General features: G+C 38.0%; 1 protein-coding gene across 4 annotated transcripts in view; it reads right to left on the bottom strand.

Annotated features, from left to right (window-relative positions):
* Window positions 1–338: 338 nt before the first annotated feature.
* The window catches only part of CWF19L2 (CWF19 like cell cycle control factor 2), a 73,449-nt gene continuing 51,249 nt past the window's right edge, over window positions 339–22,538 (bottom strand). For all 4 annotated transcript variants that reach the window (XM_061374451.1, XM_061374453.1, XM_061374452.1 and 1 more), the window contains 6 exons: window positions 11,624–11,836; window positions 10,001–10,117; window positions 6,633–6,788; window positions 4,691–4,771; window positions 1,724–1,825; window positions 339–942 (listed from right to left, as the gene is read on the bottom strand). In XM_061374451.1, coding sequence (XP_061230435.1) covers window positions 802–942; window positions 1,724–1,825; window positions 4,691–4,771; window positions 6,633–6,788; window positions 10,001–10,117; window positions 11,624–11,836 — 810 coding nt within the window. In that variant the 3' untranslated portion in view covers window positions 339–801. The remainder of the gene's footprint in view (window positions 943–1,723; window positions 1,826–4,690; window positions 4,772–6,632; window positions 6,789–10,000; window positions 10,118–11,623; window positions 11,837–22,538) is intronic.

Below are 22,538 nucleotides of genomic sequence, written 5' to 3' on the forward strand. Positions count from 1 at the left end.
CTGCCACACTGGAGGGGAAGCCTGGGGGAGAAGAGTCACCTGGGGATATCCCTGTGATTATTTTCTTTGCAGGACATCGGAGAGTTTTCCATTAATGTTATTCCACTCTCTTTTTTTATTTTTTTATTGTCATCAAAAATAACTGTTACCATTAAAGCTGTCATTTGCCACAATTAGGGACTGTCTTACCATCCTGTGAGCAACAGACAAGCTTGAAAAATACTACTTCATATTGAAAGTACAAAATACTGAATTCATTCTTGTCCAGGGGGCAGCAGCAGGTGTATCAATGTATTACTCCAATGACCTCAACTTAAAGAATACAAGGACTCAAAATCAAAAATGTGTTTCTGTTCAGCTTCATTCTGCAACAATGTATTTGTATGCATCAAAATATTTGTAAAATATACACCATTTTCTACAAAAGGACACCTATAATTGAGCACTGGCTCTATGCTGAATACAATATAGAAAAAAAATCAGTTGCCTCAAAGATTGTAAAACTCCAAAACCAGAATCTTCCTTCTGGCCACATGGATTTTATTCTTTTGGTTTCAAAATGAAAAACTAAAAAACACTGTACACTTGTGGTTTGTCAGGCTTGCAGGTTCATGAGACCCACAGTGTCCAGTGTCCAAACCAGGAACAGGTAATCAGCAGTTAAATATCCTGAGTTTTAAAATATATTAGCAATACATAACACACTGGTGTTATTCTTAACATATGTTAACATATGTTATTCTTAACATATAATTCGTAACATTTATGGCTTATATACGGTCCTTGACTGCAGGGATGCATTCATTCTTTCTTCTTGGTAAAGTCATATGGTTTCCACCACTGTGCAAACTGCAACACCTTCTTGCTCTGATCCTCAAAGTTCTGTCTGACTCCTTTTCTCCAGAGCCGTGGCTCCAAGTCCAACATGCCGCCAATAATTTCCTTCACAAGTAGAAGAAAGAGAATTATAAATACAAAATTATCATATTACTTAATACTAATTTACCATTGAGTAAAGAAATAAGAGTTTTCAAAATGTGAGATTATTTTTCATTGTTTTCTTCATGTGTGGGTCATTATAAATTGAAATTCTGAAAAAGTACCTATTAAAATATTAGGACTGCAATTGTTAGATAGTTGCCTCAGCAAAATTTTTGTAAGTAGAGCAGAGCAATGCACTGAATAAATATCCTAACATTGCAAGACTGCTAAGGTATTAGTACAGTTGTAAGAAAAGTTCAGAAAAAAGCTGCCCACTTTGCTCTTAACTCCTGAAGTTATATTTTCTCGCAATCACTCTTCATGTTTTTGCAATATTAATTCTGTCAATAAATTATAGCTGTGACATAATAAAGGAAGAATTTATTGCAGCTCTTCTTGTATATACTATACTCTCTATACCACATGGAGTAATTTAACCACACAAATAGTTTACTAGGACTTGTCCATGAGTGTATGTGTGTAGGCACCCTAATTCAGACAAGCAGGAGCTAGGACATGAGAACACTATGGCCACGAAAACTCTTAAACAGATGCAAGTATTTTCCATTTATCAGATCACTCCTTTACTCATCAATGAGCAAAGTTATAATGACTTAACAAGAAAAGCCAGCTAATGAACCAGGATAAGATATATCAAAGTGACTGTTCTGGCAGCATCTGCTTTAACTAAAGTAAACAAAACAGAGTATAATTGGTAAATTGATCTTCTACATGACAATACCTTTCCAAAGTAATGAGGGAAACTATGTTGATCTTCAATGACATGAGCAAATCCTCCTTGAAGACCAAAGTCCACAGAGAAGTATGGTAAGCCTTTAGGAACCTATACATGCGAAAACACATTTTTAGACGTTTGAAGACTGCAGATATTTAGTTAACACCCACAACTTAATGAATTTGAAAGTGGTTTTACAGTATCACATTTTCTTTTAAAACATCTTTCAAATGAAGGACATGTAGTATAAAATTGCAAGAGATAAGCAAAAACCAAGCCGGTAAGGGGAAAGGACACACAGAAACTAGATGAAAAGACACTCTAAAGTGAGATGATGACAAGGTGGCAGAATCTCCAGAGGCCACCACTGCAGCACCAGGTAAGAGACAGAGAAGGACTGGACAGCAGCATGCGCACTGAGTAAATGCCTTCCTGACTTCACACTTGTATGATGAATGGGTTGAATAGAAATTTTAAGACAACCACCAGCAAGTCGCATTTATTAAAGATAAGTGTTCCGTGATAAGAGGAAATGTTTAGCCAGGGGAAGCACTGACACTCAGGGAAGGGAAAACACCACTACATGACTGGAAGTTATCATTAACTTGCCAAATAGGATAATTCAATAATTCAGTAGGCCTACAGAGGAGATGCTGGTTATCCTGCCACAACAAAAGACCCTTCAGTCTGACAGAGTGAGAAGCGGATTCGTTTATTGCTACATATTTTAAGTCATTTCTGCTTTTCACTGCAACATTATTTTCCACTCTTTTAATTGTTAAGGATGTTCCTGATAAGATTTACAAAGTCACAAATTCATAACCATTTCCTCTGCTACAGTCCAATTTTCACAAGACATGTTCCATCTACTGCTTGAAAATTCACTCTAAAAATAATTCAGATTTAACACAGAGGGGCGATGTAGCAAGGCAAGAAACATAAAACACTTTAAATGAACTAAAAAAGAATCATAAATAAGGAAAAATGGGTCAGCAGCTGACACCTTAAGAAATATGTCAGCTTTATCTGTGTCTAGCAGTGTCAGGTCTGGCTGGGATAGTTCATTTTCGTCATAGCAGCCCATATGGCGCTGAGATTTGGACTGGTGACTAAACCAGTGTTGACAACTTGCCAGTGTTGTGGCTGCCACAGAACAATGCTTGCTTCCAGATCAGCTCTCCTGGCTGTGTCCCCTCTCCCAGCCCATTGCCCAGTTCCCTTGCTGCAGGGAAGAGAAGGAGAAGCAGAAGGACTTGATGTTGTGCAAGGGCTGAATGTTTAGGCTCTGCTTCTGGACACCAGTCTCAATTTCTGCACACAATCCACCCATTAGATGACATCTCAGCCATGTCTGACCCTTCCTCTATGCACCTCTATATCCTAATACAACTATTCAAACTTCCCAAACCTTACCTCCGTCTCTTAAGCTATACTCATATCTTCCTGAAGGCTACAGGGATTTCTTTTACCCTAAAATAATGTTAAAATCACACAAATGTATAACAATTTACACTCAGATGCATTTAAAGATGCAATTTAAAGAAACTGTCGTACCTTAATCTTCATGTGGTTTACCACCAAATGGCAATACAGTAGTCACATTATGTATAGCTAAGAAACTTCTAGAAATCAAATGTCTTGATGCCCTACCATGTGTCAAAAAATTATACCTTATTTTGTGACAGATGTTGGCTTTCCCTGTTCTGAAACACCAATGAGAAAAAGATACCCAAACCTTACTATTTTATGTTTACATTCACCTTAAGTTTAAAGTGTTCCCTAAGTCCTTGCTACAAATTAACTCAATTCCTTGTTGTCTGCACCCAATAGTGCTAGAGATCAACTACGTACTATCTTCTTTAAAACAATCTCCTATATACAGAAAGCTATCACATCCCATTTCAGTCTTTTCTTTCCTAGTCTGTACTAACCCCTAAACCAGCTTCTTTAGTTCAGTTTTCTAACCTCTACTCTCCTGTAACAGTCTTAAAATACTGTGCCCAAAATCACACCTGAATTTTCCAGCTGAAGCCTCACCACTTTGAATAAGGTGACCCATAACTGACACCCATTACATTTATATGACATTCAGCTTATGTGGCAGAAGAAATTGTCTTTTTGCTACATTTGCTACCATTGTCAGTTTAGTTCCAGACTCATCACAGTATAGAAAATCTCTCCTGCTATACAGCCACTATGTAGTAATAATACTATACAGCCACCCAATCCCTTACTCTTTAGCATCTAGTCTCCCTCTTTGTCATATCAAGCTTCGTGTCTCATAATTAAACCCATCTCCTCTTTCTTCTAAGCTAGGATTTCTTAGTACAAAGGTGCTGTATTTACTAAAAGACTCTTTCAGAAATAAAGTTTTATTGCTACATAGTAGTAAACTATTTGTGGTAAAGCATACGTACCACACATCTTTCACTTTAGTGTTAAAAATACGGAACAGTTTCAGCACTAGACCTTTAACATTTGAATATACACAGATGTTTCAGTTTAGTATCCAGGAGACAGAGCTCTGTTCTCTTGTTTTAGAAAGAAAAGACTTATAATGCTATTTATATTTTTGCTGCTTAGACTTAGCAACAAAAAAGGCTGTTTCAGGTCAATGAAAAAGACACATCAATGTGGGTTTTTTCCAGGAAAGTAATTTGCAGATCTTTGATCTACCTTAATTCTTAATCAAGAAAATTATGCTGGTACAAGTCCTCAAAGTGCCAGCCTTGTTCTTAACCAATGCTTGCAGCTCAGTTCATCAATTGTTGAAATAAATGGGATTATTTTCCCTAATGTCAGTTAGGAGTTCAGTCAGACTCTTCATACTCATCATACCTATGCTATCTCCTGATGCACTAATCTAATTGTGTTCCTCTTCCTCTCTTTTTGAAACAGTTAACAATGAAAAAAGATTAAAATATTAAAAGAATTTGCTGAGAAATTCAATGTTCAATACATTTCTTTACTTACAGATTTCCGAATGTCTTTTGAAGAAAGATCAATTAACTTCTTGTTCATGGACCACTCTTCATCAGATTCCATTATAGCTTTCTGTAAAATCATTTTATCTAGATGTGAAAATAGTCCTTCATACAGCAAGCAAAGAACTAACTTCTTAATGTAGTCAAGTCCTTTGCACTGCAAGTACCAATTATTTCTTAACAAAGTAACTTTATTTCTGGAAACCTTTCAAATTTCCACAACTTACTTAAAAAGGCATCATATAATATCTTCAAACTCACTTAATTCTGCTTTTACTTTTTTTTCTGAAAATTAACTTTTGCCTGACATAAAATATTTCCAAAAAGTTCCAACTAAAAGGTCACATTCTCTTTTTTCTAAGCTCATACAAATCCTCCTGTGAATTCATTACACAAGATTAGTCTTTTTTATTTTCCTTTTTTAAATACCAAAAGGAGAATCCAGCTTAGAAGGCTGCACTTAAAAACCTTCAAAGTCTGCCTCTGTAGTCTCCGTAGTATGGGAAGTGGGTTTAGTGTAGGTATCTTTTAAATTTCATTTTCTGTGTATTTTAATAATGGACACTTCTGAAATAAAGTTTTATGCAAATGGCATTGCATTAAGTCTTCTACTTTGTCCTTCCTTTAGCTAAACAAGAGTTTTACCAGTGCTTGAAGCATAGCAATGACATCTACCAGCTGGAGAGTTTCAAATACGGTAAAAGTTACTACACTGCTGTTCATACTGACTCCTCCGCTTCATCAAAATCCAATCACATCATTTCCAGAAAACAAAAATAATATTTCAAAGAACCAGTAAAATAATTTACTTATAAAAGGCAAATCAGGATCCAGTTACTTAAAGCCAAAAGGCCTCAATACCAGGCAAAAGCTTTCATGTAACCTTTCACAGTATGCAAGAGATTGGACGGGACCTCAGAAGATCATCTAGTTCAATCCGCCTGCTGGAGCAGGAACACCTAGATAAGTTTACACAGGAATGTGTTCAGGCAGGTTTTGAATGTCTCCAGAGAAGGAGACTCCACAACCTCCCTGGGCAGCCTGTTCCAGTGTTCTGTCACCCTCACTGAGAAGAAGTTTCTTCTCAAGTTTAAGTGGAACCTCTTGTGTTCCAGTTTGTACCCATTGCCCCTTGTCCTATCATTGTTTGCCACTGAGAAGAGCCTGGCTCCATCCTCATGACACTCCCCCCTTATATATTTATATACACTAATAAGGTCACCCTTCAGTCTCTTCCAAACTACAGAGACCCAGCTCCCTTAGTCTTTCCTCATAAGGGAGATGCTCCACTCCCTTAATCATCTTAGTTGCCCTGCACTGGACTCTCTCCAGCAGGTCCCTGTCCTTCTTAAACTGAGGGGCCCAGAACTGGACACAATATTCCCTACAGTCAGGGGCAAGAGATCAGAAAAGCTTTAGAGAAGATATCTACCATGATGTTTAATGTCACTGGAGACCTAAGACAGGTGTAACATGTGGGCTTACTGAAATAAAATGAGGGTGGAACATTATATATTGGTATTTCTTAAAACAGTTGACATCATTTTCTCATTTTATGCTTGCCTAGGCACATGTATGGTGGTTTTAGTTTATACTACAGGACTTAAGTGAGAAGTACTGCAAAGCTTACAGCACCTCAAGAAACTACAATCCTCTCATCTTCCTCACCTATTTGTCAGTGCAGTCAGACTGGAGACAACTGCACAGTGACATACAGCTCTTCCACTGAATAAGTGAAAAACTTGGGAAACAGAATCACCTCACAGGGCTTGTTTTAAGATCAAGGACTATGATCAAAGAATGGATCAAGAAATAGGATGAAAGGGTCTATCTTTTCAAAAAAAGTATTTGAATATCAAAAAGTTTTCCAGAAATAGATGAATTATGATACATACATTCAAATGACCTAAGAAAAAAATGTTTTCACATACCTTGAAGTAGATTGGAGCCATATCTCCAACTTCTTTTGGAAGAGGAATGCATTCATATACCATGTGATACCGTTTCTTCAGACTCAGGTTTGTTTCTAGGAAGACACAGTCCAAGTCTTTAGCTTCAAACATCTTCACCAATGCATTTCGGAACATCTGTTTAAAGAAAAAAAAATAATTTGAATTAACTTTTCAAAGCTTTCAGGTATAATATTTTATATTAATTCATAGACTCAGAGAATGGCTTGGGTTGGGAGCGACCGTAAAGATCATCTAGTTCTATCCCTTCTGTCATGGGCAGGGACACCTTCCATTAGAGCAGGTTATTCAAAGCCCTGTCCAACCTGGCCTTGAACACCGCTAGAGACAGGGCAGCCACAGCTTCCCTGGGAAACTTCACAGTAAAAAATTTGGTAGTATCTAAATATACCCTCTGCTAGTCTTACGCCATTCCCCCTGTCCTGGTTTCAGCAGTAGCAGTCATTTTCTCTCCTTCTTAGTAGCTGGTGCAGTGCTTTTTGACTTTTGGCCTGGGAACAAAGCTGATAACACCGATGTTTTTAGTTACTGCTCAAATGTTTAGACTGGCCATAGGACTTTGTGAGTCTCATGCTCTTCCAGAGAGGAGGGGAAGCTGGGAGGAAGCAGAGACAGGACACCTGACCCAAACTAGCCAAAGAGGTATTCCACACCACAGCACATCATGCCCAGGGAGGTAACTGGGAGTTACCCGGAAGGGCACTCTTGGGCAGGCTCGTTTCGGCAGGTGGTATCGTATTCTCTTCCCTTGTTATTTTCCTTATCATTATTATTATTGATGGTAGCAGTAGTGATTTGTGTTATACCTTAGTTACTAAACTGTTCTTATCTCAACCCGTGGGAGTTTGTTACATTCTTTTGATTCTCCTCCCCATCCTTCCGGGAGCTGGGGGGGGGGGGGGGGGGGGGGGTGGAGTAGAAACTGTGTGGCTGACTGGGTTTAAACCACGACACCCCTTTGTCCTATCGCTACATGCCTTTGTAAAAGCTCCCCTTAGGTACTGCAAGGTTGTCCTAAGATCTCTCTGAAGCCTTCTCCAGGCTGAACAACCCCTCTCAGTCTCTCTTCACAGCAGAGAGGTCATTTAAGCTTTCCAAAGCCCTTGTGCCATGAATTTTTCCTCTCAAATAAGGTGCTCCATGCTCTGACAAGAAAACACTGCCACCATCCCCCTAACACAACTGATGAAACACAGCTGGAAGATACTGCCTAGTTAATAGATCACCGTACCCCAACTAATATAGGACTTAACTGTGCAGAGTGACAGGCAACTCTGAATTAATAGCTCTGGAGCCCCTCAAACCTGCCCCCCAGAACTCTACATCTGAAGTACAAGGAAGCAAACAACTGTGGTAAGATAAGAGAAATATTAAACCAAAGGTTGGGAAAGACAGTTTCTACCCTGCAATATCAACTGAAATTCAAAGCCACCTGCAGATGTTAGCTAACGTTTCCCAGATTGCATTTTGTTGTTTTTAAATAAATGGCACTCTCCTCCAAATTCTGAGTGGACCAAAACATCAAGGATAATTAGCAATGGAAACGACAAAATCATTCATAGGAGCAAATATGAATGTTTGGATCATGCTCAGATGCACACATTGATACACGTAACAGTTCAGTCAAAACAGGATATGCAAAGATTTATCTTTTCATATTAAAAATTTACATGCACATTTACTTTGGCAAGTGACCCAAGTCTAAAACACACAAATGCTACATTCAAGCGCTTGAAGGCACACAATATAAAGGAACCCTTCTTGCTTTATTCCAACCTATCTTAAAAAAAATCCCAGCAAAAAAAGTTAGCTGAAAGATCTGCTCAATACAACATTTTATATTTGAAGTGCGATAATTTTTTCCGTTCAACAGCAGCATCAAATATGGCTCTGGCATCAGAACATTAGTTTTGTCACTGAATAACTGCACGCTCATAGTCTTCCTGAATGCTAAAGCCTTCCAGACTCCTCTTACTGAAATAAGAAAAAAAAAATAAATTGTGTCCATCAGCTTCCAAATTATTTTGTTTCAAAGAAATGCTTAAACTGCCACAGCGTCAATGGATACTGGTTGTACCAACCAGCTACACTTTTTAGCAAGGAAAAGACTAGTGCTGAATACAGAAACTGCATTTGCTTATCTTTTCTTTATGCTATTTTCCTTCTCATATAGATTTACAAAAATTATCATTTATTTACTTAAAAGAAGTTGGGATAAATAGAAGATGTAGAAGAAACATATTTATCACTTTTTCCCATGCTCTGTTGCTCCTCTTGATCCCACTTGTTGAACTTAACTTGCTTCTTACCCAACTTTCTTAGGCATTTCTGTCATATACAAAAGAACTCCTTTCCCCTCCTGCTTAGGTGAAGCATAATTTACTAGGAAACAGTGGATAAAAATTACATCTGCCATGAGAATTAATGTAGGCAACAAATCTGGAAAGTCAGAGAATCCATCTGCCAGTCCTGAGGCAAGACCAATGTTACTTAAATAATTTCAAACTCATGAATTACTCTGTTTTTTAAATACAAGCAACTGCAACCAACAACGTCTTTCTGTAGTCTGAAATAGTCTCCAATATTTTGATATAAAAGGTTGCAAGTTGTTTTCCCCTTGCAATAATTCTGACTGGGGGCAAAGAAGATTGACAATCACGATTTCCTAGGCAGAAGTTTGTTACATTCCTCCCCTGATTTTCCTCAATAATTTCAAACTGCCTTCATAGGACAGTTGGAAAGCATGACCCATCATTCTTAGCACTTCATTCTAATATTTCCTTTCAAAAATGTTAGGACAATCTCACTGATTTGAAGAGGAATGAGAGTTTTTTCCTCAACTGACATCCAGCTAAACCCAAGATTAGCTTAAAAAACCTGAAGCTACATAAACAACAGACCTCCAGCTTGTATTTCATTATAAGGACCTTTCTGTCCTGACAATCCTTTTCTTTTCCCAAGGAAATCTTAACTGTGAAGCCAGTTATTCCACTTTCTGTAAGGGAACAGCTCTATCTACATCATCTCTGGTAAATATTCCGCTAACCTGGTTTCAAAGGCCTCCAGTGACAGAGGTTCTGCAGCATTCCAGGCAACTTTATATAGTGTTTATAAATGGGAACTTCTGTGTTTACCCTGTATCTTCCCTTTTCAGGATTTGTCCGCTAATATCCATCCATAATGCAAGAACGGAATTTGAGAAGAGTGGAATTCGAGAAGAGCTGCCAGGCTGGAAATTATTAAAATAGATACTCATGACAAGTCTACTATTATTTAAAATAATATTATTTTACAAAACTGTTAGAACATGAGACAGTTTCTGAGCTCACCTGGATTTCTTCCCAGATGTCTTCATCCAAAAGAGTGGCTGCAGTATGGTGCTGTAGAGGGGCTATCAGGCAGTGACCTTCAGTAAGGGACTGGTTGCTTGGTAGAGACAAGTATACCTATGAAAAGTGAACAAAAACGAAGTGCTCATTTCTCTAGCATAAAAACCTTCCCATTGCTGAGGTACATCATTTGCTAAATTCAAACCAATAGAAGTTAATACCTTCTAATTATAACATGGTATTAGTAATTTCAGTGCTTTTAAAAAGATCCCATTATCCATCAGTAGCTCCAGTGAACTAGTAGTATTGAGAGGCAACATCAAGACAGTAATATCAGCCTCATAGACCAACTGGTAACCTAACTATTATGAAATCATACTGTTTAATCCACTACAATAATTTCTGAATTTAGATGTACATCCAATGTATTTTTAGTGAAATACATACACACAGATAGAGCTCTGTGTTGTGGTTTAACCTGGCAGGCAGCTGAACATCACACAGCTACCATTTATGCGCTCTCCCCCACAACCAGAGAGATAGGGGATAAAACCTAGAAAAAAGTAAAATTTTTGGGATGAAATAAAGTCAGTTTGATGGTACAGAAAAGAAAGGGAATACAAATTGATGATGATGATAATAATAGTATTAGAATACACAAAACAAGCGACGTACAATGCAACTGTTCACCACCTGCTGACCGATGCCCAGCCAACTCCCAGCCCTTGGCCAGTTCTCCCATAGATTTTATACTGAGCATGATGTCATATAATATGGGATATCCCTTTGGGCACTGGAGGTCAGCTGTCCTAGCTGTGCTCACTCCCAAGTTCTTCTGCTCCTGCAGCCTGCCTGGCAGGGCAGTGTGAGAAGCTGAAGCATGCCTGATCACTGCTTAGCAACAGCTAAAACACTGGTGTATTATCAACATAATTCTCACCCTAAATCCAAACCACAGCACTGAACCAGTCACTAAGAAGAAAATTAACTCTATCACAGCCAAAATCAGGACACTCTATCAATCTATCTATCTATTAGATATATAAACACATATAAATACACAGATTAGTGGTAGAATTGGCAGTCCTGGGGTAAAGGTTGGACTTGATGATCTTCAAGGTCTTTTCCAACCTAGTTGGTTCTATAATTATACACATACATAGAGACAGATATACATCTATGCACATTATACATATCTATCTATATAAAAATACAAATGCAGTACATTATAATATGTATCTATGCAGTCAATTTCTTTGCCTATAAAAAGCCAAATGAAAAACATCAATGATAAAGGAAAACTTTGGAGAAACAAAGACAAAAAAACCTACACTGAATCATTTCAGATGTTATAAATCCAAATTCTTATGCAATTCTTATTCTTATCCACAGACCACAAGTGTGAAGTTCTGGTATCAAAGATTACCTTTAAAATTCATGACAGATTTATATCTTTTTCTCCCTCACCCTTGAGGAATTTGTGAAATCAACTGGAAGGGCAAGGAAAATAAGGTGAAGAAAAATAAATCATTTCATTCTTAATCTTAGGCACTCCAGCACCAACACTGCCTTTCTTTATTTCTTTTTTATTTTTACATTTGTGCTAAATTGCTATTTTCTTACCTTTGTGCCAATTGCAACAATAAGATGTTTAGAAAGTTCACTACTATCGTAGCAGTATGGGCATTTTTCCATGCGTGCAGCAAGCTGCTGGTGCTCACGTATTGCTTTTCTTCGTTGTATTTCTTCCTCTTCCCCACTGCGCACTCTTTTGGCTGCTTTGGAAACAAACATGTCATCCAGAGTGTAGTACTCCCTGTCAGTTTTATCCATGAGCTGAAAAGATACACAGAAAAATTACGTGGATAAGAAAATAAGCAAGAAAAAATAATTAGCTCTTTGCAGTATCCTTTACTGAGACAAGCATGAAATACGTAAGCAGTAGGACTGCTTCCTTCCATATGGCATCTGTAGCATATGCAGTCATCAGGTATCTCTCCTGAGAGCAGTCATACACAATCTCAGACAGCATATGTATTAAAATACAGATGTCTGACAGCAGTGAGAAAAGTAATTACTATGTTCCATATCAAGTTAAGGGCTAGACATATCAATATTATCTTGGCATAGCTTCAGCTTTAAACAGATGCACCATTTTTTAAATCATAGATAATCGTATATTTTACTCCAGTCTTCCCCCCCTCCTTCTCTTCTATTACGATTATCACTATCCATTAAATCATCTCTTGTGAAAGAACTAGACCCTGACTCTTCACCTCATTCATATTCTATAAAAACAGGCCAACAGCTACTCTTACCAAGTGAACAAAACTAAGCCATTTTGTGAAGAAAACATTCTTTGTCTTCAGTATTTAGTCTTTCTTCAATGTACCTGTTGCTACATATGGGTAATGAACACAATTATCACATTACCAGACACAAGGCTGAATGATCCAAAGGTTTTTTGTTAATTGCTACATTTTAATTAATTGTGCCACATTTAAACTATGAAAATACCAGATTTCTTACGAAGACATGCTTGAGAGTCAGTGGTATCTTACAAGATCTTAATAGTGGAAACCTACACAAACTGGCTAAGTCTCACCTGGACAATATTTAGAAGGGATGAAGTCAGTAGACAGGAACTGGAGGAGCTGAAGGTGATGCAAGGTGACAGAGGACATGGTAGGTAAGAAGGCTTACAGCAATAGCAGCAAGAGATATTGAATAGAAACCAAGAAAAGTATGGGGGTCACAGGACACAAATGCAAATGACAGTAGGTTTCACTAAGCTTCATTAACTCATAGAAAACATATATATGTAAGTATATATATATTGCATTAGGCTTTATCAATCTTTCAGCTTTATGAGAAACGAACCCCATGACATTTTGTCTAAATCAAGACTCCACAAGTCATGGTTGTAAAGATTAACTTTTTAAAGTACTTAAGAAAGCATTTCTCCATTTCCTGCTTTGGTTGCTCTACATGACTTTAAAATTATGTGTCACTGATACCCTAAACATTCAATGCATACCTCTAAAGCAAATGCAAAAAAGCATTCAAAAGGGTTTTTTTTTTTCAGGTTTTTATCTTGAAATGAAATCCCACTGCTGCAATACTTTTATGATATATTTGACTGTAATTTACCTTGAAGAGTTTCAGTAATCTCTTTACTAAAATGACGGGTAGAGCTAGTACGCTATACAGATTTCTTGATATTAGAGGTGCTGGTGCTTTAGAGTCTTGGCAGATTCATGTGCAAGTAGTTTTGGTCCAAAAACTGTTAAGGAAATGGTAGAGGAGCCTTCACAGCAAATCCTAATGTATTTTAGAATACCAAAAATCTCATATTTTTTTAAAAAACAATACCTTATTTTGTAGGACAGATAAGTAACTTCCCCTCTCCAAAACCACAAACAGCTCTCGCTTTTCCTGGATACTGCAATCCTCTAACACAGACCAACAGCTTATTTTGAATATCCTTGGTACTTTCATTAACAAACAACTGAGAAGCAGCCTCCTTAATATTACTTTATGTAGCTATAATACATTTAACTGCTTATGCATTTCCTACTGGAACCCACTGCAGACTAAAATCAACAGTTCAATAGTTCAACTCCATTCTTGTTGTGTTTTATTATAATACTGTAATTCTATATTTAAAATAAACAGGATTCCTGAGCTTTAGAAAAAATATTTAGTGATTTGGGCTCCAAAAATGAAGTCTCTGCTCTCTTGCCATATAAACATAAGAAAGGTAAAATTAAAGCTTTGATAGAAGAAACACATATAAGACCACTTTGTTACTACCAAAAGCAAAGGTTTACTATTTGCTTTGGGTTTGCTTTGGTGGTGGTGTTTTTTTTTTAATAAAAAGTCTGCCATGAGAATGCAAATACACATGAAAGAAGACAGCTGGCAGACTACAAACAAACGAAGGAGTGGAATTCAAAACACCTTGGCTAACAGGAGTATCATGTGCAGCACAGAATGCCATTACTGTTTTGCTCTGATTGCACTTAGAACTAGTCAGGGAAATTCCTGGTTTGTTACCCATGGCCTCTTTTAAATAACAGTACTTTTCAAAACACTCTGAAGTTTCTCTTATTGTGATGAAATAAGTATTCATCTTATTAAACAGGCTGGATTATGCCTTTCTTCAACACTGGGTAAAACGCTGTATACTATTAGACATCTGGGATAAAACTCAGAATGCTCATCACAAAAGCAGTAAACTTTAATAAAGGAACTGCTGTCTAAAGACCAGATTTGGTTTCTCATGGTACAGTCATGACCAACTCATGATCACTACATTTCAAATGGTAATTCAGTAAGACCAAAATGTTGCTGTTCTTCAGGAGTTGTACTGTTCTGCATTGTGTTTGATGCAATATGAAAAGATACTTATAATTCAATGACTCAAGAATAGGTCAGAAGGTCTAATACATGATTTCAGTCCTCTTAAGAGGCTTAAAAAAACAAATGTAACAAAAAAAAAGGTAAAGGAAAGAAATACAGACAACCAGCTACTGGCAAAAGTTGGAGTCACTCAAAAGAATGGTGAAAAAGATTCCCCAGATGCACCAGTATTCTCTTAGTCCTTCTTGGAAATCCAATGGTAGCATTTCAGGATTCAAAATTAAAAGTCCTCAAAAACAAAGGAAAACAGTGGAAAAAATTAAATATCTTTACTTCTAATATTACTGAACAGGCTATATACATGAGTGTAATCATGCGCATTATTGCCCTTTCAATTTAAGCTCCTAACACAGCCCGGATCCCACCTAAGGTACATGCATCAGGCTACAGAAGTCAGTGGAAATTATGTTTCCTAGAAATCCGAAGATGTGTACAAGATTTCTTCATACAGCTAGAGTCCATGGCAGCCAGACAATACTGCACTTCTGGTTTAAGATATATATTGGCCAACACAATCAGATGAAGCACGCTGGGGAGGGAAGAAATTATTGGCAGAAGTAAAGAAACAAGAAAAAGGTAGGCAGCAGTGCAGCATTTGGGGGAGAGAAGCCATAGTAAAGGGACATTTAGAGAAGCACTCACAGATCAGACTTAGTTTACCTCTACCATAGAGTCTCTACAAGCAGCAAAAATTATAGATCCTATTGCAATACCAACAAAACCCAGAAGTTAATAGGGAATGCAAGACCGTTCAAGAAAACAACACCCCAGGTTCAAAAACATTAAATAAGCACTTGAAATAAGCAGGGTCTAAGAAAAAACAAACAAACAAACAAATCTTAAGCATTTCAACCTGCTTGTGCAATAAAAAAGCCTAGTCATTTATAACTCATGCTCAGCTGGATGCTCTTCAAGCTCTATACCTTTCCTTTGCTGAAGAAAAACAGAAAAGGCAGAAAAATGAGGGGTTATTCCTTCCCCTTTTTTCATACCTTTAAGGAGAAGTTTACGAGACCTTTATTCAAGTCATACAGTCTAACACATCAGTGCCCAGGGCCATTATATTGCAGTTCTGAGACAAAGAAACCAAGTTACAGACAGTCACCCCATCCCTGAATCTTCATTTCATGCCATGTTTTATCACATATTTTAGATGATGTTAAAAAAGTGTTAAAACAGGAGTGTTAAATTCAGCTCTATTAACAACAGCCATGAAAGGAGTAAGAATTTAATTGCAACTCTCCTATTACCACAGTGTCCTTCCAACATACCTCAAGACAGTTCAGGAATACAGAAACCTAAGAACAGGCAAAAATATCATCCAGCAAGAATTGAGTGTTCCTACTGAAATAAGATATGATACGAATGCAAGTAGGAAAATCCACTTACCAATGTTTTCTGCCTTAAAAAAACAACAACAAAAAACCCACTAATGACATTTAATCTGCAGTACTGGAATAGTAGCAATGAATATCACTAACACATTCCTTGTCAGTAACAATGCAAAAAAGTCAGATGATTCTTTAAGGCCATAATTCCTTGAATAAGATTATCCCTTGAATCCTACAAATGCCAAACATCAGCGTGTCACAATTGAAATAAAATAAAATGTAGCTGCTACAATGGCAGACTAGGGAATACTCTTCAAGTGTTACTCTAAATATTGACCTTTTTGAAAAGTTATTCAGGAAGAAAATGGACATTCTCTTTCAAAAATTACACTCTTTTACAGTAAGGTGCCCAGCGTGTTCTGCCAATTGCATTATTTGGCTATAATGAAATTTCTCAAAAAAAGTTAAAGGGGAATTGAAAGAACAAGAAGAAAGCATTAGCCAAAATGCCAGAAGGAAAGCAAATAATCACTTTAAAACTGATTTCTTTCACACATATCATTCTCCATACAAAAGACAGAGCTAGTACAAATCCAAAGATGGAATTATGTTAATCTATTAGAGTTGCTGGAAAGCTACATCAGCTGAAGCCTCACACCTGTTGTATGTGGAAGCCAATGCATTCTGGAAGTTGTGTATTTAGTTCCCTTATCATGCTTGATATTGCCCAGTATTGCCCTCACTGTATTTCAAGTGCTGCAGAGATCAGAAAGAAGCAAGAAGTCACTTTGATAAATCAGTTTTAAGTTGCTATATCCTACAAAACGTCACTGAATTTTCCTAACACAGGAAATTCAGACATCTATAAAGGCAATGGACCTGCAGTCCTTGTTTCTACCAGACACTGGCCAAAATGAAGAGCTGAGAGAGGCTGGTGTACTCCTAAGACAGATCATCTCTATAGTCCCTTGTCTTCTCTTTCCCATTTAAGTCTTTTGTTCTGGGCTCATCTGCCACATTCTCCTTTGTATGCACCCTCTATTTTCTAACTTTCCCTTTTCTTCTGGCAAGCACCAATTAACCAGAGAAGACACAGGTGGCTTCAGGACTCAAAGCACCAGGCAAAATTAAAATTACATAGCCTCCTACACCTCAGTGTAATTGTGCAACTGTGAAATTTCCACCATCCATCTGACAGGGACCATATTTTCCAAAACCAGGATGCAGTTTTGGTTTAACTAATACAGACAGCATCACAATTTTGCTTGCTCTGGCCAAGACAGGTCTGAAATACACAAGCATTTAAAGAGCAGTCAGGGAAGGCATCCAAGCTTCTCTCAAGAGCAGATAAAAATCAGCCTTTGGGCTCTCATGTGGACAGCTCAAATACAGTGCAAATGTGGCAAAACCCCAGGAAAGGAGAGCGATCTCTAACCATTCAGCACAGGAATCCAGAAACAGATGAGCATCTGACTATGGATAAATGAGAATGATTTGAGAGAGGGAAAAATTACAATGTTGTATTTGCCAATTAAATCCTTAACATGATAATTACCATGAATAATATGAATATATTACATGAATAACTTAACATTTTATTCAAAAATAATGGGGGGGTTTAATTTTTTTTTTCCCATTACTGAAGACATTAGGCACCTTGGCACGGCTAGCTCCTAAGTGACTCTTGTAGACCTGTGCAAGGCACACTCCAGGGTCAACCTCATTCTTCTGTCAACACGTGTGCAGATCACTGGAACTGTGTCTCATGGCTGAATTTTAAACCAGTTCTGGTTTTCTTACTCCAAAGTAAACCCCTGGGGTCTTATACATCACTGGATGCCTACACACTCCATCTGAAGTGTGCTGTGTGTTGTATCTCTTATCTCTCCCTCAGCTGCTATTACTTGTTCTTTGGGTGTGCCTTTTGGAAAGAAAGCCCTACTAAAGAATTTAATATCATTGTAATACTTAAAGGAAACCTCAAGAAACAGAACTCCTAATCATCAGGGATTAGTACAATGTAATAATACCCTTAGTATACTTTTCCCCTCTCTTCAAATTTTCTCTGAAATTTGGGGATGAAACAGGAAATTCCATTATGCACAATTAGCACAGTAGCAACACATACCTGCATCTTTCTAGCGTGGGTTATTTTCAGCTTTTTTTGTACGTTTACTTTTCTATTTAATTTCTTATTCCATTTTGTATGCAACTATTGAACTTCTGCTTTTCCTGTTTTCTCGCTAATGCAATCACAGCTGAAGTTACTTCCACGTAAGCTAATAAAAGTGCATCTGCTTGGCAAATTTGTGAAAACAAAAAGTCTATAGATTTTATAAAACGTATCAGTTTGGTTTTAAATTGTCATGGCAACACTGACGTCTTCAACTTGAAATGACACTGTTAATATTTGTGGAATGTTGTACTCATAATATATTTTGGGAAGCTGCAATAAAGAATAAACTATTATTTTAGAATATGAACCTGGGTGACATGAATACACCTCATAACAAATTTATTTAGCATTTAGCACCTAGCGTTTACAATAAAAATCACCTAAGAAAAGTCTTTCTGATCTCAAGTATCATTTGCTTAAGCCAAAACAAGGCAGAATTTTATCATGCTAGCTTTATGGTAACTCCAATCTCTGTATGAGCACAGACATCTGAATTCGTAGGTTTAATTCAACATAAAATTCAGCATATAGGCATATCCCAAGCCTATCATCACAGTGAAATAAATAATACTTTGAACACATAGTACCAATCCACAAAATGCTTTAAGGCTTATGGCACTGACAGCTAAATATTATGAATCATGTTGATGAGCAAGGTAGTTCAGGACTACCTTTGAGCAGCCGAAGTCAAGCAACAAATGTAGAGCAGAGTACTGCTCAATGGCTACGGACCAATCTCCTTTTTGTTTCAGTTATTTGAAATGAAAGCTGTAGATTTAGCTATATCTAGTTATTAGAACAGACAAAACTTTATCTGCAGGTCAATGAAATACAAGCCAAACAAAACACCTTCAGTCACACAGTTCTGCTATTAAAGCTCTCATTAGCATTTAACTTTAAAGTTATTCCTGGCCATAACTTTAATGCTTAGAAAAGCCTGTCCAGCACAAATCTTCATTTGTAATTTCTCTTGTAATTTTAACACAATTCAGGAAGAATGCCAAATGCTCATGCAGTCATTTGTTATGGGCTGCATCTACACAGTTTCTCCTGTTCCAAGGTTTTCTTTCCTAATCCAGCTGTCACTGCTGTTGATTTATTTCTACATGCAGGAAGAACTTTAACTTTGTGTCCACACAATATACACAGAAAGGTGTTTTGTGCATTGAACTGAAATGTAGCAGAAGGCAGAACAAGGACTTCAGAATTAGTTTTGTCTTGGGTGTTCATATTCTTTCACAGCAACAGAGCACTAGAGCTTTGTTAGAGTTTTATCACATTTATCACATACTGTGCTAGAACAGCTTCACCATGTGAAAAAATAAAAAAGGTTTATTATATAATAGGAGCAGCTGCAACATGCTGCATTTTTCACTTTAGTTTCTGAATGTTTCTAGACTATTATTTTGGGTTACGGTGTTGGAAATGCAAAGATGGAGAGGGCCTCTTCATCAGGGATTGCAGTTATAGGACAATGGGTAATGGGTTTAAACTTAAACAAGGGAGGCCCATGTTGGATATAAGGAAGAAGTTCTTTACTGTAAGCATGGTGAGGCACTGGAACAGGTTATCCACAGAAGTGGTAAACGCTCCATCCCTGGCAGTGTTCAAGGTCAGGTTGGCCAGAGTACTGGGTGACATGGTTTAGGCTGAGGCACCCTTGACCATGACAGGGGAGTTGTAAGTAGATGATCTTATGGTCCTTTCCAGTCCTAACTTTCTATGATGTAACAGGTAGGTTTGCACAGCAAATAAAAATAATTAAGGCTTAAAACAACCTTCCATTTTACAGCCTTCAAAACCAAAGAAAGGCAACACGCAAATTTGCTTTTTGCAAACCTATAATACCAGCATATCTCCTTACTAAATTCATAAATGAAGGCCAGCGTTACTAGCACAGGTCTGTATTTTTTCACTGCTTAAATTCATGTTATGGATGACTTCAGAGATTCTTAAATAAAAGCAGTTTATGTACAAAATTTAAATGGCCTGATGAACAACACCAATTAGTCTTTCTTGCTTTCTTTTAGAGAAATGCACTCAACAAGAAGAAAAAAAGCCTTAGTAAAATTTATCCGTACAAATAGAAGGTAATTTCTATTGAAGTAATGTTCTAGAAATCAGTCTTTGTACACCCACAAGCATCTATTGACATAAGTAAAAGGATTACGTAAGTCTTAACAGCATTAATTTGGGAAAATTGAACTACTTACAACAGTCAAGGGCAGAAGGAATTACAGACAGGGTACTTAAAGCTATCAGTAGTGAAAACCTAAGATTTCACACCCATTTTGTACTCTAAAAATGGCAGGAAAAAAATATCAGCTTTCAAATATTTTGTTGACTTTTCTTGTATCCTATAGTCATGCTTCTGCAGCACTGATTTCAAGCTGAAGAAAGTAAAAAGTAGAATGCAGTAACTTCAAAAAGGTGGGTTTTTTTTTCTTTACGCATAACAGTGAAGTGAAAGAATCAGATTTAAGGCCTGGGTTTTTTTCCCCATATGTTAAAAAGATTAGTGTTGGGCTTTTAATTTTTTCTTTAAACTGGGGAAAAAAAAGTCTTTCTCACCAGTGAAAATGAAAGATTTGGTGCTTTTTCATGACAGTCATAAATTTGACATAATAGCATGCATAGGATGCCTGTTGGAGAGGCTGTATTTCAGAATGTCCAAGATAACTGACATCCACATCAGTGTGCTTTGAACAGAAGCCAAAAGTAACAGGACTCAACAGCATCATGTACCACAAGGTTGTGTTTGAACCACAACTAGAAAAAGAACAATGAGCAACAGGGGAATGGTAAATCTGAACTTGCATTTCATATAAATTTAAAATATTGGCTCAAAAGGTACACAGATAGCTAGGAGGTGGCACAGTGCCTCCATCTGATCTTGTGGAGCTCTTGAGAAAAGGAAATTTTACAAGTGGGAAAAAGACTTCTAAGGATGAGAATGGCCTGACCACAACAGAAGTTTAGTCTGTGACAGAGAGCAGGAGTAAGGCATGAGGTAGTATTATACAGACCTTCATTTGCCAATACAATTAGACAGAGGTTTCATGGATCAAGATTTTGGGCCTACATACTGACATTTCCTCCAAGTCCCGTTTAAGAAAGTAAATTTTTTTCTGAATTCTATCTTCCTATTTCAATATCCCCATCTTGATACTGTCCCGCACAATGTCCTTGTCTCTAAGTTGAAGAGACATGAATGTGATGGGTGGACCTCCTGCTGGATAAGGAATTGGCTGGAGGGCCACACACAGAGAGCTATAGTCAAAGGTTCAATGTCCTTGTTGAGACAAGTGATCAGTGGTATCCCTCAGAGATCAGTGCTGGGACTGATCGTATGGTGCAGTTGACATGCCAATGACACCAAGCTGTGTAGCTTGGTTGATACACCAAAGGGTTGAGATGTCATCCAGAGGGACCTTGACACTCTGGACAGGTGGGCCAATGCCAACCTCATGAAGTTCAACAAGGCGAAATGCAAGGTCCTGCACCTGGGTCGGGAAAATCCCATGCACAGCTACAGGCTGGGCAGAGAATGGATAGAGAGCAGCCCTGCAGAGAAGGAGCTGGGGGTGTTGACTGATGAGATGGTCAACATGAGCCAGCAGTGTGCGCTCGCAGCCCAGAAAGCCAACCGTATCCTGGGCTGCATCAAAAGGAGCGTGACCAGCAAGCAGGTCAAGGGAGCTGATTTTCCCCTCATCTTTGCCCTCATGAGACCCCACCTGGCGTACTCTATTCAGCTCTGGGGCCCCCCAAATAAGGATGTGGACCCCTTGGAGCGAGTCCAGAGGATGCCACAAAGATGATCAGAGGGCTGGAGCACCTCTCCTAACAGAGACTGAGAGAGTTGGGTCTGTGGAGTCTGTAGTACAGAAGGCTTAGGGGAGACCTCATAGCAGCCTCCCAGTATCTGAAGAGGACCTACAAGGACGCCAGAGAGACAGTACTCATAAGGGACTGTGGTGACAGGATTAAGAGACAATGGGTTCAAACTTAAACGGGAGATTTCGGTTAGATATAACGAAGAAATTCTTCATGAGGGTGCTGAGGAGTTGGTACAAGTTGTCCAGAGTTGTTGTTGCCCATCCCTGTCAGTGTTCAAGGCCAGGCTGCACAGGGTTTAGGGCAACCTGGTCTAGTGCGAGGTACCCCTGCCCCATGGCAGCAGGGCTGGAATTAGATGATCTTAAGTCCTTTCCAACCCAAACCATTCTACGATGTCCCTTTACAAAACTGCAACGTTGTAGAATTCTTCAGAGATTCATAACAACTAGCCTTTATATAATTTAAAATAGCATTTAAACGCAAAATATTGGGAACGTATCATTCACATGGAGCTCAGCATTTGGCTGCATAAAAGCCAGAAAACATGTTGGTCCATCTTTCTCCTTCCATTCCCATTTGTGAGAGCAGTGTCATTTCCTCCACCCTCAACAACTGTGTTTCTGGAATTTTCTTTTTGGCATAGCTGGGAAAGTGATAAAGCCCCACGTAAATCCATGAAGGAAGTAAGAGTGCTGTAGTCTACATGCTTAGTGACAACCACAGCCACAACTGCATGGGGAATTACACTGCTAGCTGGCACAGGAGAAGG

The sequence above is a fragment of the Neopsephotus bourkii genome, unplaced genomic scaffold, assembly GCF_033783945.1.
Source record: "Neopsephotus bourkii isolate Nb327-2 ecotype Australia unplaced genomic scaffold, CSIRO-AGI_Nbou_v1 NB_1638, whole genome shotgun sequence".
Classification (NCBI taxonomy): domain Eukaryota; kingdom Metazoa; phylum Chordata; class Aves; order Psittaciformes; family Psittacidae; genus Neopsephotus; species Neopsephotus bourkii.